Source organism: Lagopus muta, chromosome 5 (assembly GCF_023343835.1).
Source record: "Lagopus muta isolate bLagMut1 chromosome 5, bLagMut1 primary, whole genome shotgun sequence".
NCBI lineage: Eukaryota > Metazoa > Chordata > Aves > Galliformes > Phasianidae > Lagopus > Lagopus muta.
Window position 1 is genome coordinate 15,780,817 of NC_064437.1, and position 23,402 is coordinate 15,804,218.

A 23,402-nucleotide genomic window follows, 5' to 3' on the forward strand; every position below is an offset into this window, starting at 1 on the left:
TGAATGGACTAGACCAACTTATGTTAGTTTTTCAGAGTCTTGCAAAACATGAGCAAGTCTGAAAGCATTGGTGAATTCAGTATGTTTCCCACAGGAAAATACGACAGAGGATGAGAGACAGCCCAAGGAAGCCTAGGCCAGGTGGTCCAGCCCTGGTTGTGGCACGGTTTGGGACTCCAGTGAAGAAAGATGCACGAGGACTGGGCAAGGAGGTGTTCTAAGAAGTTTTTTTCTGATAAAATAATCCTGATTATCCCTCGCCCAGTAAGACTGCAAATCTGGAGTTACTTCTACTAGACAATAAACTCTTCTATTAGAGGGAAAAAATAAGAAAGGCACAAACCAAGTGTATAGAGAAAAGTGGAATCCTTTAGCAAATGAAACTGAGAAAGACTCCAAACATTAGTTCTTGGTGAAAAATACTTCTCAGTAGGTGGGTTGTTTCGGGTTGTTTTTATTTTGATTTTTAATTTAAACTGAAATTCTGACCATCAGTCAGAAAGAAGCATTTTCCACTCAATGAACTGCATCACAGCACAGGTAAAGTGCAATACATACAGCATGGGCACAGTACAGCAGTGCCAGCTCAGAGCCCCGACCAATACTTGCTCAGGAGGGGGTCAGGAGAGGAAGGAGGAGGTGGTAGGAATCTCTGACAGTGGAGCTGGCACAGAGCATCACATCAGAGCCTGCGGAGCAGTGAGCTGACATGAAGGATGGGTTTGTATGCTGGATCACAGAGTCACAAAATGCTTGTTGATACAGCCAGATGCAAAGGAATACGTGTAGGAGAAAAGAGAGCAAGCACATGCAGTAGGATGAAAGTCTGCCTCCTAAAGCAGCAATGCAGTGGCATGAAGTCAGCCAGGATAAATAGTTCCACTTAATGTCCAGTATCAAAATATTAATATCTTTTTAGCACATGCATCTATGTCTCAGTGCTACACACTACTTGTCTTTGTACAGATGTTAAAGCCCAGCCACAATTGTGATAGAAAAATCATCAGGAAATCAGCGCGAGCATCACAGTTCTGTGAAACCGTTACAGCCCCAAGCAATGTTGCAGATGATGAAATCCAGTGTTGCGTGGGAGTCAGCTATTTCCACATTAACGTTGTTCAATCACAGTGGCCCATTTTCACATAGCTTGCTGCACTTCTGAAAGTTTGCACAAAGGTTAGGGTTTGACATTTTGAGACAGAATAGCTTAGTCCTCTATCCTCTGGCAAGAGCTACAACAAATAATCAATAATACAAGAGAAATATAGAACCTTACTTCAGTGCTTTCCAGGGTAGGAGCACTGAAAACATGCTTTTTTGACACAAATGCTTATTCTGAGGTCTTCATTACCAGGATTTCCAGTAAAATAGCCATAGGCAAGAAAGCACTTAATCTGACTGTTACATTAGTCCTCCTGAAACCACATGCAGTGCAACTGTGTGCGCGGGCATAAGGAAACGTCCTCACACATCTAATGGACAAACAATGATTTTTCTATCACTGTAAGACTGTGATGATGCTCTGCATAAAGAGTAGTCATTTTGAGTGTTAGGATTTATTTTACTTTTTAGCTGGTACGACTTCTGTGTTACTTCATGCAAAGCATGCCTCTAAGAATGAAACAGATTGAGCCAGGGCAAAGCACCTTGTCTACAACAGCATAAGTCATGGCTGCACTCAGAAATCACTTCTCTATCTAGATGTAGGAATCACTTCAGAGATGCTTACTTCTAGAAACACTCAGTTCTACAGATGCCTGATTAGCTGCTTTGCTGATTTATGCTGCTACACGTCTGATTTCTGAAGTGCAGGGTATCCTGATACTAAACCCAAGTTCTTTGCTATAACCTTGATCTCCATTTCCCAGAGCAACATAGCAGGAGACCCTCAGACTGTGCAGGCTCTTCATCCAGCAGGATTACTAAAAGAAAATCCCATGCCTCCATCCCAGCCCCATGGGCCTATTGCCCCCCACCTACTGATTCCACTTTCCCTGTGGCACACTGTGAGGTGAAGTAACAGAGCACTGAGCACAGAACATAGGGCTTAGAAGGGATTAAGTCCATCGAGCACTTGTTCCCTTCGAGGCAAAGCAATTCTGCAGAGACCCTGCAAGAGGGAGCCCGCAGAGGAAGACAGGAAGCCATCCCACCTGGAGTGCCACGAGAGGGAACTACAGCCTCACAGAGAGCAGGGCACAGAGCTACAGCAGTGCTTCCCCAGAACCTCGCTCACAGACTGCTGAACTGCAGCGACTGCAGCCCAGACAAACAGCCATGTACCAATTCAGGGACTGACAGTTACAGGCAAACGAGACAGGGACCATAACACAGATTGCTAGGCAACTTCTAAACGTGGTGTTTCCTACAGTCATAACAAACAGCAACCACAAGGAATAAGTTCTCTGAGAGTGCAATGACTGCTAAGCCGCCCACAAGAAAAAAAAAAGAAAAAAAAAAGGAAAAAAAAAACAACAAGAAAAGCTTGAACAGAATAACTCTGCTTTTTCAAATGCAACAAAGAGATCCAACTAGGTTGCTTAAAAGAAACACCTGCTACAAAGGAGGAGACGCCGAGTCAAACCTTGCCACATGCATGTGCTAACTGGACCAACCCACAGCACAGATCTGAGGCACGGTGTGATCCCACTGCTTGGGGGCTTCTGTCACAGCAGTCTCCCTGCTCCACATGGGCCTGTTTCTGTGAAGGTGTTAACCCTGACGACTGAGTGCTTTGTGACAGCATGGGGTATTCCAGCTCACACGCCTCAAGACAAATTTGAGACTGACCACAACCCAGTGGTCAGCTGTGAGGTGCCAGTTCTTCCTCCAGCCAGGCTTACAAGTAGCTCCAAGCACTACTTCAGCCTGGAAGCAGAGCGGAGTGAAAAAGCAGATGCTGGCCTCAGCAAAAGCCCAAAACGTGCTGAGCCATGCAGCATTGCAGCGGAAATAGTGTAGATAAGAGCAACGCTCACTGACCTGATAGTCAGCAGTGACCAGGAAACAACTGTTTTTCCTCCAGCAGTCTCATCTCGCTGAGTTCTGCACTGTACCAGCATGAGTGAGGTGCTTGCTCCAGCAGCTGAATGCGGTCCACATATCACTGAGTGGGATATGGAGCTACAGATAGGTTCAGTTCAGTTGACAGCACAGACACTGGATGTACGGCATCCTACAGTCAGGCTCCCACTGTTTGATTTCAGTTAGAGTAAGAAAAAACTGTTGTGAGCGAGTCAGCTCCCAAACACACTTGAGGAAATGGGAGTTCATCTACCTGCGTGAATAACAAAAAGGAAACTCGAAGTTTGACCTTTCTTGACCCAAGCAATCTATTAACCAGAAGACAAGTCAGACTCCTATACAATTTCTGGGACTGGGACTGATTCAGCCATGAATTAGGCCAGCCTCCATAACCCAACTGCAAGCACAGCAAGTGTGTCAGCAGGAAGCCTACGCAAAAGCTGCAACAGCACCAGGAACCACAGGTCACACAGAATAAACGGTTTGGTGCAAAAATCTGGAACAGGAGCACAAGTAAGATGTCACACAGTGATTTACCTACCACCACCACACATCCCCGCCACATCCCATTTTCAGGGGACACCTAATAGATCAGGAGAAGGTACAGGAGCAGCACCCACCTACCAGCAGCAGCAACATCGAGTCACCTCTGCCCACAAGACACTGAGGGGGTGACCCCAGACTGCCACTAGCAGCACCATAGGACAGCAGCACCCCATCACTGAGCTCTGGGTCCCTTCGCCCACAGACTGGTTCAAGATGAGCCTTCAAGCACAGCACTCTCCCCTTTAGTCAGAACTTCATGATCGTCTTCGTAATACCTTGGGCAAATATTGACTCTGGGATCCAACAGACTGAAAGTATTTGGTTTGTACCAGATGTGTTGCGTATATATACACCTTTGAAACATTAGCTAAAGGAGTGATTTGGGAAAATAAAAATTGTAGGTGGATGTGTTTACTTTGCAAGGTTATTCATGTCGTGCTCTGATCCTGAGAAGTGTGCACGAAGCCTTTAACCACAGGAAGAAAGCCAATCCAGTCCCACAGCACACGTGCAGCCCCACACGTGCAACCTGCCAGCAAGAGCCAAAGAGCTGAGGATCGTTGGCAAGTACAGCAACAAAACCATACAAGCCTGCCCTGAGGAGATCCTAGGATCCATGCCACAAAGAGTTCACCACTGCAGGGACAGCTCCTCCAAGGAACATCTCTTGCCAGGCTTTCTGCAAGAGCTTGACCACCATTTCCCTGGTCCAGCCTTTGGCAGTGCTGGCACAGCTCCTGCAGGAAGGCAGTGTGACAGTCCTCTCCTCCCCCAATTGTCTCACCATGCAAAAAGCACATACACAGACAGAAAAACAGTTTGTGCCAGAAGGCTGAAGGCAACAGAGGTGGTTTGAGTGGTTTAAGTTCTTTCAGCTTTCAGTTCTTACGTTCACCACCACCACACCAAGCTTCAATTCCCTATATGTCTGCTCTCACCTGCTAAAAATCATCATTCAGGTGTGGTTTTGGCAGTTGTAGAGCTTGTGCTGTGGAACATGGGGGGTGGGAGAGAAAACAATGTGGGAACTAAAGTAAAAGCCCTGCAAAGGTTTGGAAACCAAATTTATTTCAGAGGACACCCTGCAAAGACACTTTCTCATTCCCATGACAGAGTGGCTTAGCCCAGGCCAGTGTCTCAGCAGCATACAGAGCCTTCTCAAGTAGTCACAAATCCAGAAGGGCCACACCAGTTTCCCACCAAGGGAACCCTTCAACACATGCAGTCAGTATGCTGCATGCCTGGACGGCTCTGTGTCATGACCTGTCTTAGCAACACTTTTTGCACTCCATTCCAACATGCTCTCAGCTCTGTACATCCCAGCAAAGCCCTGCTCCAGACTGCAGCATGTATCTGAGTATCCATCTCCCAGGTCACATCCAGGCCATATTTCCCTTTCAGGGCACTGGATGCCCTCCTGAGGCAGAATCAGACCTCCCCAGCACCCCTCCCCACACACACACACACACACACACACCAACACTGCAGGCCATGCTGCCCAGAGCCTGGCACAGGCACTTCCCGCTGTGGACACACGTTTTCACTCAAGTATTATTGTGGAGTTTCCTCCACCTCTTTGTCAATCACAGTTACAACATACATTTGAGAGCTACAGTTAGCGAGATGAGCAATTGCCCTATCTGAAATTTCTCTTACAGGGTTCTAGGGCTGCAGACATATATGGGCACCCAGCCCAGAGCCCTCTCAGGTCTCCATGGATGTGGGGAACTGGACATCATCTCCCATGAGCTGCAGCCTTTGGGCACCTTCCCATCTCCTCCTGAGCCCAAGCTGCCTTTAGAGAGTGACATTTTTGTTTGTTTCTACTCCACGCAAGTGGATTTCAGTCCTCAGGGCACCAAATAAAGCTGTTAGGACAGATTCTCAGACATGCAAAGGCTGCTTTATACGCAGCTAACAATAAAAATGGTCTTTGAAAAGTCCTTTTACACTGCTGGGCAAAGACTTCAGCCCATTTCACAATCATGTAAGTTGACAAAATTTTTGGCTGTGCTGCTAAGAGCAAGAGACCTCCCAGTAGCATGGCTGGGGCAGCTGTAGTGTACGTGTGATCAGAGACGAAGCCACGTCCCCAGTGGCCATGCCAAAGTGATGCCTTAGCTCCTTTAGCTTTAGCACTTGATTGCCATCACCATCCTTCAACCACAGCAAGCACAGCATCCTTACCACAGCAAGAACAGGAACACCCTTTGAGCAGTGCGACTGAAATGGCAGGAACCAGAGCACCCAGCACATTTTCCTGCAGCTCCTGGCCTGGCAGGGCCCACCTGTGGGAGCCCCTCCTAGCAAGAGCACCTGCAGGTGCTCTCACATAGCACGGAGCATAAAGGGGCAGCAACAGCATCAAGTAGCCCCAAGTAGCACAGGTAGAAGGAGGCTGAGACAGCTCTTTGGGCATGAAGCGACACTCAGTGGTTGCTGGATTCTACAGATTTCAGGAAAATCAAGACACAAGGAAGCCAGGTTTTGTTTTAACCTCTTATCCCCTGTTCAAACCAGAGCCAGAAGAGCTGCAGCACCGCCAGGCCCCAATGGCCAGGAGGCAGCAGTACCCCGCACGCTGGGCTCACCTGCTGTGCCTCCAGGAGCCTCATTGAATTCCAACCCTCAGCTACCTGAGAGGGAACGGGGCACAGCAAGAACTTTGGCCTGGTGGCCTCGCTGCCTGTGATAGCGCACATCCTCACTAAAGCCTGCCATGTTGAATGATGCTGATTGATCGCAGCATTTTCCCTGATCCACAGGAACAGGGCCAGCACCCAGCCCAGCCACACTGGGATGTCCTTCTGAATTACTCTTCCCTGCACAGCACCCTGATGGCCCAACAAGCTTTCTCAGCAGAGAACCATATCTCATGCCTGCACTTCACAGACAGCTCCTTGGCTCTCCGGCCCCTACTAAGATGTAAAGCATTGAACAAAAGAGCATAGCCCTTAAGCTTTCCCAAGCACCAGCACGAAGACTGCAGCAGCCTTCACCATCCTGCCAAGAGCCACAAAAACATTGCTCAAACACAAGATTTCAGCAACTGAACATGTAAAGGAACAAAACGGACATCCCAATGGCAAGTGGAAAGAGTCACAGTTAAACCAAACCACAGCATTCTGAAAAGGGAGAAGTAGTAGCCAGACATCTCCCCAATGCTCTGTGATGCCTGGCACTTCGAGGCACTTCACACTCATCAGGCACGTGCTCCTCTGTGCCCAGTGTCTGGCTGGAGTCCCATTCTACACCAAGCAAAAGGTTTCAGATCAAGGTATTCAGTATTCAGAGAAGAACAGAGCTCAAGCCACTTGCATAAAACCCCTTCCTCCCATAACTGCAACCGTCTTTTCCATCCCCTGCAAATGATTGTGATGCAACCTTGGCTGGGGAAAGCGGGAAGGAAGCGAAGGCAGGAACATCTCCCCCCTCGCCTGGGATCTGGGAGAGGAGGCAAACAGCCTCACACCCCGAACGGCCACAGGAATCAGTCCATTGTCAAACCCCATCAGAAACAGCACCAGGAGCCCCCAAAGCCAGACCAAGCCTGAGAAGCAGGCAGCAAAAGAGGCTTCCCTGCTTCCTTTCACGAAGCCGGTGGCTCTCCTGAGCTCCATGCACATCGCCGTGCTGCAGAGAGGAGAAGGCAACAGAAGAAAAACAGAAAGGGTAAAACAGAAATAGATAGATCACAATGAAATGCCTATTGCCTCAGAGGAGCTTAATTTCCTTTTAATGCTGGCTGTTACAGTAACTAACTCTACAGAACACACTGGCCATCCCAAGGGTACAGGCGGTGCAAGCTGCCAGCATGTCAGGTCTCCAGGCTGCTCACAGGCAGGGCAACCCAGGGGCAAGGAGCGGAGCCTGGCACTGCTGCAGCAGCAAGCCGGGCCACAGTGGGCGTGGGAGCACCCCATGTGTGGCAGCGTCCTGTACCTGGAGGCTGGGTGACAGGCAAAGGGAGGAAAGTCAACCTTTAGCCAGACATCAGGTTTTCATTCTAGGTTTGTCTTAGTCTGCACTGTTTTCTTAAGTCTCCCCTACTAAAAAAAAAGTTGCAGATGAGAAGTAGAAGCGCACAAACAAAAGTGGTTTACTTTTTTTTTTTTTTTTTTTAAAAAAAAGATTAATCATATTCTCCAGGTTAACATTAGGCAACATCACGCTAACAAGGTGCAGCCAGCATTTTTTATAACACATGAAACTTCTTCTTCCAGCTTCTTATGTCCTCCCTCTATTTGCAGTCCATACACTGGGTATATAACAGATTGGCATGATATTTAGGATATTCTCTGGGATTTGTTTCTTTTTTATTTTTCCTCCCCTCACCTTCCCTTTCCCCACCATGTACAATGCTTTGCAATGCATTACAGACATGTACAGGCCTTAAATCCATTTCAACTTCTTAATTAATCAGAGCAGAAAGCATTGGGAAGTAACCACGGTCCTAATGACAATTAAAAAAAAAAATACTGCCTTTGCCATCCTCAGAAGTCACTTCAGCTGCAGGTGAAAATTTGCCCGGCAGGCAGGACGTGGCTCTGCACTCGATTGAGGTGTAGATTTCAGCAGGGAAAATCTCCAGAATTTTAACTCCAAGCGGGCATCTCATAAGCAAGGTCCCTACTAGAGAAGCACTCAATTGACTTGCATGCATATTTCAGTGCTTTTCTAAATCAGAATTCTCTCAAAGAGCTATATGGCGAGCTATATTTCACTGTAAAGCTTAGAGTAAGACCAAATAAAGGAAAATCCATTCCTGATGTGAACCAGGGTTACGCTGGGAAAGAATTTGACACAACAGACCTGTTTTTTCTCCTCTCAAGGAAAGAAAACGCAGAAAATAGAGGAGTTCTTTATCAACACGTAACAGAAGCACAGCTTGCAAATACAGTTGCACGAGTCTCGCAATCTTTCAGCCAAGGCTTATTCTAGAAACCTCTTCCTCCTCCCCCATCAACTGCAACCAAGTTTTGCTTGAGGAAGGAGCAAGACCCAGAAGAGCTGGGCTTTCCCTTCTGTTGCAATATCCAATCTGAGTGTTACCTGCTCTTGGAAACTGACTATATAGAAAGCACAGATGATGTTTGCATATTTTAATTTTAAACATCTCTGCTCGCTATAAGGATGGAACCTAATAAGCTGATTTCTTTCTGCCTCATGCATTAATTCATACTGCTAACTGGTTTGGATAAAGCATTCTGATTCCATCTGATACACTTGTTTTCTGGGCAGGCAAAACAACTTTTGGAGGATTAGCAACAGATTCATTAGCTTGCCAAAAGTACATGTATAAAATCTATAAGGAATAGATGCTTACTTAAAAAAAAAAATTCACTTGTTCCACTTGCGTCTTTGAAATCAATCAGATAAATTCACCTCATTTTTCAATGCCCTGAATCCTGATAGCTCGGCACATTTGATAGGTAATTCAATCATTGTTGGTGTGGATGAACACAAGCTCAAATTAGCTTCTGAAAGGCTTAGTCATCCTGCAGATAGCTCTGCCTTTCCACTTTTATGCAGGAACTGAGCTTCACCAACTGGTTAGCTAGAGGTGTTATTAAAAATTTACAGAAAGAAACAAAGGTGTGCTCCAGTGTCTCCCCTTACCCTTTCTACAGTTACTCTGGCAGACAAAAGGTATGGAACCTGCTTCATGAATAATGAGTCACGTAATATGCATAATGTATTTTTAATGGCACGCAGTAATAACACCGAGAGAGATATTTCCAATCTTTAGACTTGCACTACGGCCTCTCAGTAGCCTGTTCTGATTCCCCACAGATAGAGGTTTTTCCACCCCACTCATTTCAAGCAGTCAACTTCAAGCCGGCCACTTCCCAGGCAGCTCTCAGCAGCCAGCAGTGCAGCGGCCTCGCACAGGACTGGGAGCAGCACGACCCTGCTCCCACACACCGCTGGTCGGCAGGGGCTTGGGCCTGCGGCTCGGCAGGCCCGGACGCGCCAAAGGACGACAGAGTTAGGCCAGTAAAATACCTCCGGGTTCCTTTCTTCCCAGAAACGAACCTTTCTGGAAGGACAACCTGGGCACCCAACCACATCCTCAGCACACGGCGCTGCCACCCGACGGCCCAGCGCTCGCCAGCGCAAGGCTCACACAGTGCGAGTTACCCCATCTGAAAATGAGATGCTTTGCTGGGGCGGTCACCGCACTGTCGTATTTTTAAAGTCGAGCGCTGGTAACGGAGGCTGCTCAGGCCTGCGGAGCGACGCTGCCCACTGGCAGAGGCCGGACAGGAACTCCTGAGGACCGAGGCAGCGCCCCGTACCTCCGGCCGGCACTCGTGCACGGCAACGGCATTCCCGTGAGAGAAACGCGGAGCGCTCCGGGATCAGCCCCGGCCTACCTGCGCCGGGCAGCGAGCAGCTCCGCGAAGCCTGCCGCGGGCAGGGCACGGCAGGGCAAGGCCCGGGGCACCACCGGGCCTCTCCAGGCGCCCACTTCGTTTCCTACGCCGAACTCCTGCGTTCGCGAACGCCACGAAGCGGGCTTAGCGCGGGCTGAGAACAGCCGGCGGCTCCCCCGGCGTCCGCACCACGGCCCCCGCGACGGCCGCTGCGGTTGCGGCAGGTAGCGCCGCGCCTCGGCCCTCAGGGAAGCGGCGCGCGGCCCGGCTGGAGCGGCTTTCCTCCGCGCTGCCGCCTCCACAGCGCGCCTGCGGGGCTCCCGGCCGGACCCCGGCGATAGGTAGTGCTCTGCCACATCTGGCTGCCGCCGAGCAGGTGCACGGCATTGCCACGTGCCGCCTTTCGAGCTGCTCCGCGTCCTCGTGTGACTGAGGGAAATGTTCCTCCCGTTAAAGAGATAAAGAGGGAGAAAGCAACACTAACCTTGCAACCACTTATTAGCCTGCGGTCCTGTCCGCATCTAATGAGGCTTTATTCAATATAAAGGCACAAGCAAAATCAGAAATAGAGTACAAGGTGATGTGCGCACCAAAAGAACTCTGCTGGTAAAAGGGCACTGGGACCCTCCATCTTCCTCCTCCTTCTCTTCTGCAAGAGCTGCAGCACCAGGTGCAGCAAGCCCTGCTAATAGGGAAGGCAGACAAAAGGCAATTCCATGTCCATCCTACTTCTGACTCCAGTTCATGCTGGAGTTCTGACATGTCCCACACAGCAGCTCTCGGTGGGGGTGAGACTTCATTCAGGCCACTGATAACAAGAATCATAAAACCACAACACCGTGTAAGCGATGCACCTGGTCCTCAGATGTCCCTGAAAACTCCTGGCACAGACATTTTATCTCAGAGGATATCCAAGTTCCTCCTGCACTAAACAGGGTCTTCTAGCAATCTACATTTCAAACGTAAACACTTAAAATGGCTCTTCTCCCACTAAACTGCTTCATGGTGACATTCCATAGGATACTCCGGCCTTCAAAATTGCTAAGTGATTAACTGAAATCAATGGACCTGGATTCATAAGCAGGACACCGGTGTTCTTTAATCGCCAGAGCTCTTCTGCAAAATATATTGCGCAAATTATGTTGTTCCTGCATTTCCTGTTTGAATGCCGTATCTCTGACCATCACTAGATGTGGTGTATCCGTAACAGCTGACATTCAATAATATGTTGAAGTCACACATTAAACAAAGATCACTCTGGATGATCTTCAATAGTTTATTAATTTAAAACATTGTTCCAATAAATACATACTAATAAACATTAAGACACTCCATAAAATCTAAATAAGACATTTACAAACTTGTTAACAAAGTAAAAACAGCTTTTTTTTTTTTTTAAACTGAGGTACATGCAGGGTCATTTAAGGCAAATTCAGTGAATTACTCTTTTACACTGATTCCTGCCCACCTCAGGTGAGTCTCCCTTTAAAAACTTAAAAAAGACAACAAAAACAAATATACAAAGGACACAGTTGGGTAGCTATTTTCCAGTTATTTATAACAAGACTGAGTGCAGAAGCCAACAATTTTTCTGGATCGAAAGTCTTTGCTTTCCCTACGCCCCTGCTCTCAGTCAGGACCAGTCCTTAGGTGGGTTTCTAGTTATAAGGCATAACTCTGTGCTTTGGCTTTTCCAGTTGTCTTTCATAAGCTTCCTTTTCGTCAGTGGATGTAGCAAGACATAATTCCACAAGCCTCAAACACACACAGCCAGGCCTTGCTTATTCACAGAGATAGCTTTGGGAGGTAAAAGGAGTCTCCTCCTAACTGTCAATACAACTCTTAATTTACACCGGAATAAGTGAGAGCAGAAGCAGGCCCAAGCTGGTGCCTCAGCTTAAAAAACAGCCAGATGTCAAACTGCACACTTCAATCCAGACCTTCTAGGCTTTCCTGACAGGAAACCAAGACTGAATCCTTTCAGCATCCTCAACCAAGGCAAGCACTGCCTGTGCCATTTACTGACCACTCTCTGTGAGTACTATATAAACACAGTTCATACCCACGTATCCGTGCATAGTAATTCATAGTATTGAAAACATTAGGATTTTTATCTTGGCCATGGGATAAATACCTTCCAGCTTACAGGTACTTGGTAGCTTATCCATCTTCAGAGTAACAGGCTTTGTATCTAAAAGACTTATTTTCCAGTGTTATTTCAGAAACAGAGGACAACAGATAGAAACCCCGACTTTTAACTTCCATTCTTGTAGTCATGTAGGTTGAGCTGCCAATGCATGGCCCTGTCCTCTTCTTTCCTCTCCAAGCTCCCGGTCAGAAAGCTAATGCCAGGGTCTGTTATACAGACAGGGCTCAGGTCCAGCGGGGAAGCCAAGGGAGTCTGTTCTCCTAGTGTTGTAGGTGCTTTCAGCATTGCAGGGCTCATTTGAGGCCATGCTGTGTCTCCCGGTGTCTCCGTAAATCCACCTTTCTTTGGAAGCCTTTGCCACACAGATCACAGCCAAAAGGCTTGAATCCTGTGTGTTTGCGACTGTGAGTAATGAGGTTAGAGCTCTGACTAAAGGCTTTTCCACACACCTGACACTTGTGGGGTTTCTCACCTGCAAGCAAAAGGTGTTAAAGAAGGTGTGAAAGGGGTAACATGCTGCACACTCAGGGTCAGAGCAGATAAGGAAATGCATTCTGGGCCTCGGAGCTAACTGAAGTGATTCCTACATGATTACAAAAAGAAAGCCATTCTTACTAAAATCATGCAGTTGGTCACCTTGAGTAATCAGCTGTGCCTGCACCGTGGCTTAGCAGGCAAGGATCTGGCTGTACTTGCATTGCCCCAGTACAGTCCTGGGAGCAGCTTGAAGCAAATAGTGCTCTAAGGACATAACAGCTTGTGAACACACTGATATTTGGCTGCACAGCCTCTGTGTGACTTCAATTGCTTTTTTTTTTTTTTTTTTTTTTTTTTGCCTAGAAACATCAGGAATTCCTGGAAAGACCCCAGCTTGTGATGACTGACATCAATGATGGCATTAACCTAGGTGCAAGTGGAATAGATTGATGGATGTTGCTAAGCCAAAATCAGTGAGCCGTGGCCTGCCTGCAAAGGAGGATGAGGCCCTTGAGTGAGCCTGAGGGGCAGGGTTCACACAGTGATCAGCTCTTCCCTCTAGTCCTCACCCTGAAATGCTAGCAGTTTCTCCAAGCGAGTCCTGAAGTTCTCCTCCTGGCGAATAATGGAAATGGGAATAAATCCAGCCTCTGAACTTCTCTCACAGAGAGGTCAGTGGCACAGCTACACAGGTCTCCACAGGAGCAGGATATCAGTGCATTTCCATACTGTTTACTATCAAATAACGAAAAAAAGGGAAGCCCGACCACAAAACCAAGCCTGATTTTCAGAATGGCTTTGCACCTGTGAAGCCTGCTGACTTCAGCTGGAGCAACAAGCACTGTTTGTACTTTTAAAAATCAGATTCTTAGAAAAGTAAAATCTGTGTGAACTCAGCCTCCAGCACATTTTGCAACTGGATGCTGCATAAGAAATTTCCCCTAACTCAATTAAGGTTCTGGTTCTATATTATCAATTAACAGCCCAGAGACAGTTTGTGACCTCAGAATAATCATCTAAAAAACATTTTGGCCCATTCGGAATTTGGTTGAAATCTCATTTGAAAAAGTTACTATGGAAATACTCTTCACTTCCTAAATACTTTATTTTCATTCAGCAGTAATCTTGTGGAGAATCTTTCTAGGTATTATTGTTTACTGCTGGTGATCTAGAAAAATCACAACCAAGCAGCGCTACATATGATGTCATCTTTCTGCATATTTACCATTTCAATATTTCGCTCCTGATATCTGCTGATATTCCACTCTCAGGAACCAGGATTTTGGTCATCCAAATCTTGGGCTAAGCCACTACAACTATTATTTTGTGCCTAGAAATATTTCTGTGTCCCGCACATCATTCATCTCCCTCTGCCTTAAATGAATGTGGTGAAGGTATGTAAAGTAAAATCTACTTTTACAGATCTCTGATAAACCTGCCTTCTCACTGAGCAATATTTTTAGAACAATTTCCTTTTGTGATTCACCTGCTCTTTATTAGTTTCCATGTTTATTACTAACAGTGAAACTTGAGAACTCTGCACCTCTCTTTCCATTCTGTATCAGGCTGCAGTCCTTTCTCAGAAAGTCCGGGTGGAAGTGCAGACAATCAATCTCTGAACAAATATTTAGACTAAGATTTGGACCCTGGGACCGCCAGTTTACTGTTTGACCTGGAGGAGGAGTCTCCTCTTGTTCCTACTGTAAATTGGTAGATCCTGTATAAAGAGATGCTGCAGTCAAATTCACCTATCATTTTCCAGGGACCTCAGCTGTAAATCAAGGCCACACGAATATAATACTCTACAAATCATCTTACGCAAAAGCCGTTTAAATAAACATCGGTAGATCCTATTAAGGGAACACTGATTGGATTGCGAGGATTTGGGTTATTTTGCAGCTGCTGTTCATGAAACCACATTCAAATCACCCTCATTTGCACAAGAAGAGCTCAGATAGCGTGAACCACAGCAGGGCCATGAGAAGCACAGGAAGGTACATACGCTGTTCCAGCTGAAGAGGAACAGGCTGCTGCAGAGGGACCACTTCAGAGACCTGCCCCTGTAGTTGAGGCTGAACAGCAGCAGCTGCAAGGCATACCTGTATGAATGAAGGTGTGTTTCTTCATATCAGATTTCTGGTGGAACCGCTTCCCACAGTACTGGCAGGGATAGGGCCGGGTGTCCGAGTGGATAAGCAGGTGGGTGGACAGAGTGGAAGATCTCTTAAAACTCTTCCCACAGATCTTACAATCGAAGCTGCGTTCCTGCAGAAAGAGGAGCCCAAACACACCCACATTACGCTGTGCCAGAGAACCCACAGCTATCTGGCCAGCAGCACATCAGTGTTGCCCTTCTGCCTTAGAAAGCACTTCTGCATCTCCAGAAAGCCGGCCTGAGGAGATGCTAAAACCAGCATGACAGTGTTGCATAAAGAAAAAGATAATGAACCCTTTCCCACTGCCTGCACATTTCAACATGGACCCATGATCATTCCACTGGGAAGAGCAGCAGCTGCAGCACTGTTCAAAGTGCACTCTACACAGGAAAGTGGGTGCTGAGGTCTGAGTGGCTCTCTGGGGAAATCTCTGTGGCTGGATTTGTGCTGGAAGCTTAATGACTAACTGCATATTTCTACTTTCATTATAATTAAGTGAAAGGTACCTAGGGCACCTGGGGAAAAGAGCTTTTTGGCTTACTGCTTTGACAAATCTAACTAAATGCATTAGGAGTGCTGTGTCTCCTTTCCCTAACACAAATCTCCCCATCACTTGCTTCCACCACAGGTCATCTTTTTCTTTAACTCCCATTACAACTTCCTCCTCCTGCTATGCTTAATATAGGCACCTTATTTGGCTTTTTATGCACACTCCCAGAAATTTTCTCCCCTCCTTGGATTTACTTTGCAGTACTGCTCTTTTCAACATTATTTAATGGGTGATGAGATATTTCTCTTCATTGTGCACTCTGCTGATGCACGCTCATGCAACTGTAAATAAGACAGCAAACAAACACTGCTGTAATTCTATCCTCCCAAACCCAATCTGAGGAAGGAAGATTTGCCAGGTTAAGTGGGTGGGTGAAGGGGAAATATGGAACAATATCAGCAGATGGAAAATGTTACAAATACTCCTACCAAAATTAACTACCATATTCTTTTGGTGTGTGACTCAGAGGGTGTCGAGACGGATGAAGTCCGTGCTCTATACCTGACTGGTCTTTCAGATGTTCCCTGCGTGGACACAATGACTACCAACAAGGGAAGATTCACTTCTTTGGTGGAGAGGGAGGAGAAAAAAAATATAGAGAGCTGTGTCTGAAGAAAGCACAGTGACTTGCTTTAGCCGTTAACAAAGTCCCCACCCTGCTCACAGTTTCCAGCTCAGAGAACGAAAATTTATTATTTATTATCTGTTACTTCTGGAGTGCCAAAAGAGCCCATTGCTTAATACAGACACACACAAGGTCAAGGGAATGGAAACAAAGTCAGTATTCTGTGATTTGTCAACTTGTTCCTATTCTTCCTTTGCTTGCTAGCTGCCCACCCTTTACTCTGCTTACCATCATACTCTTCACCCACAAGTGCACCCTGCATCCCCACTATGCTTTCTTCCTCTCAGTTTAAACACCCTACTGCTCTGTCACTGCCTTCATGGCCCTCCCAGTGCCTGCTGAAGCAAGCAGCTGGCCCTGGCCTTCCCACTTTCATCCTGGCAGTCTGCCCTGCTCTCACCTGTGAGTGCACGGCCTTGTGCTGCTCCAGGCTGACTGCGTGGCCAAAGGTCTTGCCACACATGTCACAGGCAAAAGGCCTTGTGCCACTGTGTGAACGGCGCACGTGTACCTCGAGGCCATGTGGTGTGGAGAAGACCTGAAAGGGAGAGAGCAGGCAGGGTCAGGTTAGCCAGGGAAAAGGGGCCGGGGAACAGTCATAACCAGCGTGGGAGAAAGGGGTCTCTACCTTGCTGCACTTGACACACTTGTAAGAGCCAGCACTAATGAGCAAAGGGCGGCACAAGAGGTCGGACTCCACTTTGAGGCCACCAGGTCCCTTCTCCTGCTGCAGCCCAGTCTGTGCCTCACTATAGAGTCCGGGTGCTGCTGCTGGAGGCCGCTCAAACAGCCCTGGGCCTGGGGAGCCAAAATCACCATAAAGTCCAAGGGAAGAGCTACACTCTGCACCATAGAGGGTGGGCTCTGAGCCCCGCTCGCAGAAGAGCCTCAAGGCTGAAGTTCGCTCCAGCGCTGGGCAGGGCCGGTAGCTTTGCACGAGGTGCCTCAGCTCAGAGCCTCCCAGGCTGCTCCATGTGTATGGTTTGAAGGGCACCGAGAAGGGAGGTGCTTCATCCAGGGATGGACACACAGATCGCTCTGAGGCTGTGGAAACACAAGGCCGTGGGAATTAGTGTACTTTTACAGTCCAGCTACCATCATGAAGCAGAATTGGCCCAGTACCCAGGTTTGTACCAGAGCCTAAACTGCTTTTTATACATTTTACATTATTCAGTAGGGTCGGTGCATCCACTAACTCCTCACCTGCTACCCCAATCAAATAATTCAAAGCAACCACCTCCATCTTTGGGTGCCCAGGTGCATACATACTGATCTGACTGTTGAGATACTAAACAACTCTGCCTGCAACTTCCTTTGGTTTTATCTGTTGCTCCTCAGAAAAATATACTTACTATATCCCAAGCTGAGCATCAAAGCCGACAGTCCAAATATTTAAGTTTAGTGCAGGTCACACTCACCCAGAAATGACTTTATGGAGCTGCCAGAAGAAGCAAACGTGCTGAGAGTATACCTGCACAACAGAACTAAAAATTGTTTGTTGCACAATGCAATGCCCAAATCCAGTCTCTCAACTTTGTGCCATAACTGCCTGTTACTGGCAAAAAAAATAAGCGAAACAGAAAACAGCTTCTGAAGTGCCTGAATTTCATGCCTCACTTTTTCAGGGGGAAAAAAAAAAAAAATTATCTGAAATAAAATCATAGTTCTTTCACATCTCTCTGTATAAAGACACTGAGTGCACTGAAAATACCGAGCTCATAAATGCATTATAAAAATCATTGGGATACACTGCATTAAAAATTGAAGGACAAAGAGATTTTCCTATCAGCCATAATCAAAGCTATCTTCCACCAAGACAAGCTCAGGTGACTTCAGCTGTCTGTAACAGCCTCACCTTTGGCAACAGCATCTGACCAAGGGGGTAGGCATAAGATCTATCCCACTTGCTTTAGCAGAGACTGATGTAATGGCAGGAAAACAGTCTCAGAGATCAGTGTACGAAGGCACGAACGCTCAGGGTATGGAGAAAACACAGTTATGCAGGGAATATGAGGTATCAGATCCCAACTGTGGCTGCCAGAGGTGGTGATTTGTGTCCAAGGTGTGCTGCTTTCACTCTACCTCACAAAAGGCGGCAGAGCTGGGAGAGTCAAATGTCCCCACTGGACAAATACAGTAGTGAACTAAAAAAAGCATTAATAAATTAACTGGTGAAACGCTGATGCCTTCACAGAAATATTGGCACTCCCTACCACTTTGTTTAGCAGAATTGCTTCCCTTACCCAAAAACCTGCATGCTCACAATTGTTTGATTTTCTCATTCTTGCCAGCTTCACAGATTCCACTTCTTTATCAGTCTTCAGCAAAAAAAAAGACAACTGGGAGTGGGATAAGGAAGAGAGGCAGGAAGCATTAGGCTACCCATTCAGGTAGACAAATGACCATTGAGGATTATAGAAAAGATTGAAAATACATCAGAAATTGAATTTTCAATTCTTATTTCTTTTATGTAGCTTCATATGTTAATAGACTCAGGTTTTTCCAATAAAGTACTAGTATTTCAGTTGGGAATAGAAGCACACATCAACTGGGACATCTGAACAGAGAGATGAAATCAAATTAGCTGACATGGTGCTAAGCATGATTTTTCCTGTTCTGCACTGACTGCAAAGTTGTGGTCAGCATCACATCATCTATCTTGTGTCTTGCAACCAGTTTCAGTGTTGTCATGTCTCACGATTTTATCGCAAGATTCAGAACTATCTTAAAGCCCCAGCTCTTGAAACTGCATGATTTCATCGCACAGCTTTCCTTTTGTTTTCTAGCTCTTGTAACTACTTTTTTCCCCTTAAAATCAACTACTAGCCCAGACCGTAAAGAAAAAATTTGAAAAAATAAACCGTAAATATTTCAACACTAGAATTGAATATCCATAAGGTATTTCTTACAATTTTGATTTTCAAGCCAGTCCATTGAGGGATGGGGGACAAAAGAATCACCTAATTTTTGAGCCCTTGGAATTGGCAACACTGGACACAGTAAACACTGCACCACATGTCAGTTTGCGTGCAGTGTTCCTTCCATCACCTCACATGGTTTAAAGACCTTGCAGGCACAAGTGCAGGGGAGCCACTCATGCTATACTTCCCAAGGGCAAGCTCAAGGCATCCAAGCCCCACATCCAGCATCAAACCGTCTGTGTCACACTACAAGCAAAAGACACTGCTATCTCTGCCTCTCCTCTGCTCCACAGCCCTCCAGAGGGTGAATGGTAGAGATAGACACTCTTCCTCCTCTCCATTCCTAGCAGTTCCGTGCAGCCCCTGGGAGGAGAAACGTCAGCACTCTTTATTGGATGACAAGACAAACTCTACCTGAAATGACTGGGAATTGATTCAAGTGTCCTCTTCCACAGAACAAAAATCACCATAATCCCTGAGTGACAACTCTGTTACATCCAATAAAAGTCCCTTCAAGACTATAGCACCAAGAGATTCATCAAGCAATGCCTTTGTACTGTTGTACAGAGTTATCAGGCACATTCTGTATATGAAAACACACGTGATTATAGGCCTACGTAGAAAGTGAGGTTAAATAACACAGTGATCTGCATTAATGCAGTCAATGCATGTAGAATGCTAACCCTATAAAGGTACTGCATTGTATCTGTGCCAGCCCTCCTGCACTGGCAGCACTGCATTCAAAGACAGATCTCAAGACTGTCTTCCGTTGCACAACAAAGCATCCACGTTCACTCCTGGGGATGAGGAGGTGACAGTACTACTCACTGCACCTGCCCTACGCATGATTTACAAGCATCATTTCTCAGCTGAACTGCCTTAGAAGCACAGAAACACACAAACACAATCTCAAAAATCCAGCATCTCACCAGCACATCTCGCAGAAGTGACATAGGCACAAATTCCAGTTTTACGCTGAATCTGACAAGGCAGCTGGACAGCAGGGATTTGGGAAAGTTGAGAAAGGAAGCCCACCTATTTAACCCTCCTGCTGGTGCCTTGATCCTTGACAGCACCTCTCTCAATGCACCGAGGTTAGATTAATGATGCTTTTTCTTGCCAGCACAGGGAGTCCCGAACCTTCAATTATCCCATGTGAATCAAACAGTTCCAGGACTGTGCCCCTCTTCTGAAAAACCTTGATCTGGGGATGCTACTGTCATTTTGCAGATACCTTTCCCAGGTAACCCGAACGGTCAGCAGGGAGCTATAATTCAAAGGAAGAAATGAGCGGGGAGAAGGCAAAGGCAGAGCAGCCCTGGTAAATAGCTGCTCATTTTGTATCTGCCTTTTAGATATCTTGTGAAAACGGTATTATTTGGGGAATGAGGAGAACAATTGGTAAGAATAAAAATTATACATCACTGTGCTTTGAGAAGAAATACTAGCAAAAGAGAGACTGCCGTATTCCTGCCTTAGGTCATTTGCAGGACCTGAACTGTTCTGTAGCTGTAACAACACTCATCAGCATTCTTTCAGGGAATGTTCAAATGAAGCTTTCTTAAGGGACTGGTGAGCTTTAGAAATGCAAGTCCTCATCATTACAATCAGCTGTTGATATGCAACGATGCTAATAAAATGAAGTCGGAAAATCAGTGGGTCAATAGGACCAAGTATTCGTTTGCAGGCGTCTGCTGTCATTTTGAAAAGCTGAGACAATTTTTCCTTTGCTAAGATAGAAATTGTTCTTTTTTCAGCTGTCACTTTTTAACCCAGGCAATAAAAAGTAGGTTTTGTAGATACATATTTTTGTTATAAAATGACAAAGTGGTATTTTTAAATGAGATAAGTATTCATGCCAGGCTGGGGACAGCATCTCCCACTGCTCCAACCACATCAAAGGCAGGACAAGGGAGCTAGAGACAGACGCTGCAGCCCTAAGTGTGAGTTTCCTGGACCCAGGGTGTTTAAATCTGACCGTCATTAGTTTCATCTGGTTGTTTTATGAATGTACTTTTGGAAAAGAAAGGAAAAGAAAGGAAAAGAAAGGAAAAGAAAGGAAAAGAAAGGAAAAGAAAGGAAAAGAAAGGAAAAGAAAGGAAAAGAAAGGAAAAGAAAGGAAAAGAAAGGAAAAGAAAAAAGGGAAAAAAAAAGAGGGAGAGATCCTCTTCTTTTTATAGACAAGAAATAACCTCAAAGGGAGTTCGGGAAAACATCAAGCAGGCAGTCCAAAACACAGAGACTCTGCTGTTCACTACAGGTAAAAAGATAGCCAAGTAGTTACGTTTACTGCCTTAAAATACATTTATCCACTAAGGCCAGGTACCAGGACCCTGTAAGAAAACGCCGAGACCTTTAAAACATAATCGGCTGCCTTCAGCAATTAATCAAAAAGAAATGACAATAAAAATACAACTCCCATATCGCCTGACCGTAACATGCGTCTCCCTTAGCCGGGGGAGCGCGTCTGGAAGAGCAACCCGAGAGAGACAACACGAAAACTAGTGGGAAAAGGCAAATCTGTCCTTCCACTCGTTTCAGACGGTGGCCGGAGAACGCGGACACGGGAGCGCTGCCGGAGCCCGCCGGGCACTGCTGCACCGCTCCTACCTGGAGAAACGGAGGGCGAGGGCGGTCTCCAGAAATCTCCGAACTCGGACACCCTGTCGCAGATGCTGCCTTCGCAGCTGGGCGCCGACTCGGAGGTGCCATCGGCAGCCTCGGTGAGGTGGGACTCCGGGGAGAAGCGGCCCTGCGACGGCTCCGGGTCGGGGAGGACGGTGCGGCATAGCCCCGCGCCCTCGGGGATCTTGCTGTCTGCGGGGAGCGGGAGGCGAGAGGAGCTCAGCGGAGCCCGGCCGGCCACCCCCTCCCCGCCTGCCCCGCGCCCGCTGCTGGGCTCCGGGGCCGCCCTTCTAAGGGCGAGCTCCTACCTGCGCAGATCTGGGCCAGCACCGTCTCCAGCCGCAGGCTGTAGTCCTCGTCGGCAGAGCGGGGCTGGTGGTAGCTGTGCGCCTTCTTGCTCTTCACCAGGAAGGACCTCGGCATGGTGGGGTACTGCCTCGGCCACCCTCCGTCTCCGAGCGCCGGGCGCGGCGAGCCTCACCTCCGAGTCTCCCGCGGGGCGGCGGCGGGGAGGCGACCTGCGGGGAGGCGCCGAACCGCCGCTGAGGGCCGGGGCCGCGGGCCGGGAGGGGCCGCTCGCTTGGGGGCGGCGCGCAGGTGGCCGCGTCCCCCCCCCCCCCCGCCCAACCCCGGGATGCCCGGAGCGCGGTTTCTTGGCTCCCGCCGCCCCTGGGGCCGCCCGGTCGGGGAGGCCGGTCGGGGAAGACGGCCCCGACGGCGGAGCGGGCAACGGCTGCAGCCGCGCACCGCGCGGAGACCGCGGGGGGCGGCACGGTGGGCACGAGGGGAATCGCTGCGGGGCGACGGCGTTAGCCTGACGGCGGGCAGGAGCCGTACCGTCGGAGGGAGCGATTCACTGTGCCGCTACGATAAGGCGAAAACGAACACAACGGAACTTCTCAGCGAGCCGCAGCTGTTGGCGCGGCAGCGTGCAGCTGCGGGCACCGAAAGCCGGGGAGGGGAGAGGGCGAGGTGGGAAAATCTCCCGCCGGCGCCGCGAGGAGCGAGCGGGGCGCGGCCGCTCCCGGGCGACAGCGGAGGGCCGAGCCCAGCTTCGGCCGCCCTCGCTGCACCTGTCACCGCCAGAAGCCCGTTAGATCGCGGCCGTTCGGTTCTTTTCGGGAACTCCGGGGGCTGCCGTGACCTCTCCCTCGAGCCGCCCCGGGTTCGCCCAAGAGCAGCAGAGCGGAGCGGCCCGAACGCAGCGACCACCTCCGCGGGGCCGCCCCGCGCCGCCGCTAGGCACCGCCCCCCGGGCACCGCTCGGAGCGTCGCCGCCCGGGCCGGCCCGCGCCGCGCCTCAGCCTCGAGCTGGGGGCGACGGGCAGCGGCGTACCGCGCTGCCCCGACGGCGGAGGCCGCTGGGGGCTCCGTCTGGACGCGGCGCTTTTCCCTCCGAAAGCCCTCGGGCGCCGCCGGGCGCCCCCGCCCCGCTGCCCAAGGCCGGAGCCTGCCGGGCGGGAGCCGGGCCCCGAGAGAAGGGGGCACCCCCGGTCCACCCGGCCCCGGCGCGGGCCGCCGCTCCGCCGCCGCACCTGCCCCTGCCCCTGCCCCTGCCCCCGTCCCCGCCCCCGCCTCGGCCTGAGGGCATCGCGCGGCCTGAGGGAGCGCGAGGCCGCGGCCAGAGGAGAGGCGCTGCCCCCGAGGCGGGCGGGGAGGCACGCTCACTCGCTTACCCATGCGGAGGACGAGGGGAGCCGGGTGGCAGACGAGGCTGCAGCCCGCTCGTTGGGTGACGGTGAATTTAGCCTCCCTTTGAAAAGCGGTGCTGCTTCGCTTGTTTTTTTTTTTTTTTTTTTTTTTTTTTTTTTTTTTTTTTTTCTGTCTGTGCTCCTTCAGAGCTCGGCCCCAAAACCACAAATTCCACTTCCTGAGCGTTAGGAGCTTCTGCATCGAAGACAAAAGATAGAAAAGAAAAAGGCGAAGCCCCGCAGATAAGCCCCGCTGCCCTC

At 48.6% G+C, this 23,402-nt stretch overlaps 1 protein-coding gene across 3 annotated transcripts; it reads right to left on the minus strand.

The window, feature by feature from the left end:
* Positions 1-11,209: 11,209 nt before the first annotated feature.
* Positions 11,210-23,244, minus strand: GFI1 (growth factor independent 1 transcriptional repressor). Of its 3 annotated transcripts, XM_048946596.1 has the most exons (8): positions 23,127-23,244; positions 21,759-21,968; positions 21,436-21,642; positions 16,533-16,948; positions 16,305-16,442; positions 14,673-14,838; positions 13,143-13,188; positions 12,478-12,568 (listed from the first exon to the last, which is right to left on the minus strand). In XM_048946596.1, exons 2-8 carry the CDS (start codon positions 21,871-21,873, stop codon positions 12,565-12,567), a joined length of 1,092 nt encoding a protein of 363 aa, XP_048802553.1. In that variant the 5' UTR covers positions 21,874-21,968; positions 23,127-23,244; the 3' UTR covers positions 12,478-12,564. The 3 variants fall into 3 exon arrangements, with proteins under 3 accessions (XP_048802551.1, XP_048802552.1, XP_048802553.1); XM_048946594.1 differs by lacking the exon at positions 13,143-13,188 and having other exon boundaries at positions 11,210-12,568; XM_048946595.1 differs by lacking the exons at positions 13,143-13,188; positions 23,127-23,244 and adding an exon at positions 22,288-22,349 and having other exon boundaries at positions 11,210-12,568.
* Positions 23,245-23,402: the final 158 nt, after the last annotated feature.

Coding starts and splice junctions, on each gene's coding strand:
- GFI1 (XM_048946594.1), bottom strand. CDS start 21,873: ATGCCGAGGTCCTTCCTGGTGAAGAGCAAGAAGGCGCACAGCTACCAC. Junction 21,643..21,758: donor GCTGGCCCAGATCTGCGCAG/GTAGGAGCTCGC, acceptor CGCTCCCCGCAG/ACAGCAAGATCCCCGAGGGC. Junction 16,443..16,532: donor AGTGTGTCAAGTGCAGCAAG/GTAGAGACCCCT, acceptor TCTCCCTTTCAG/GTCTTCTCCACACCACATGG.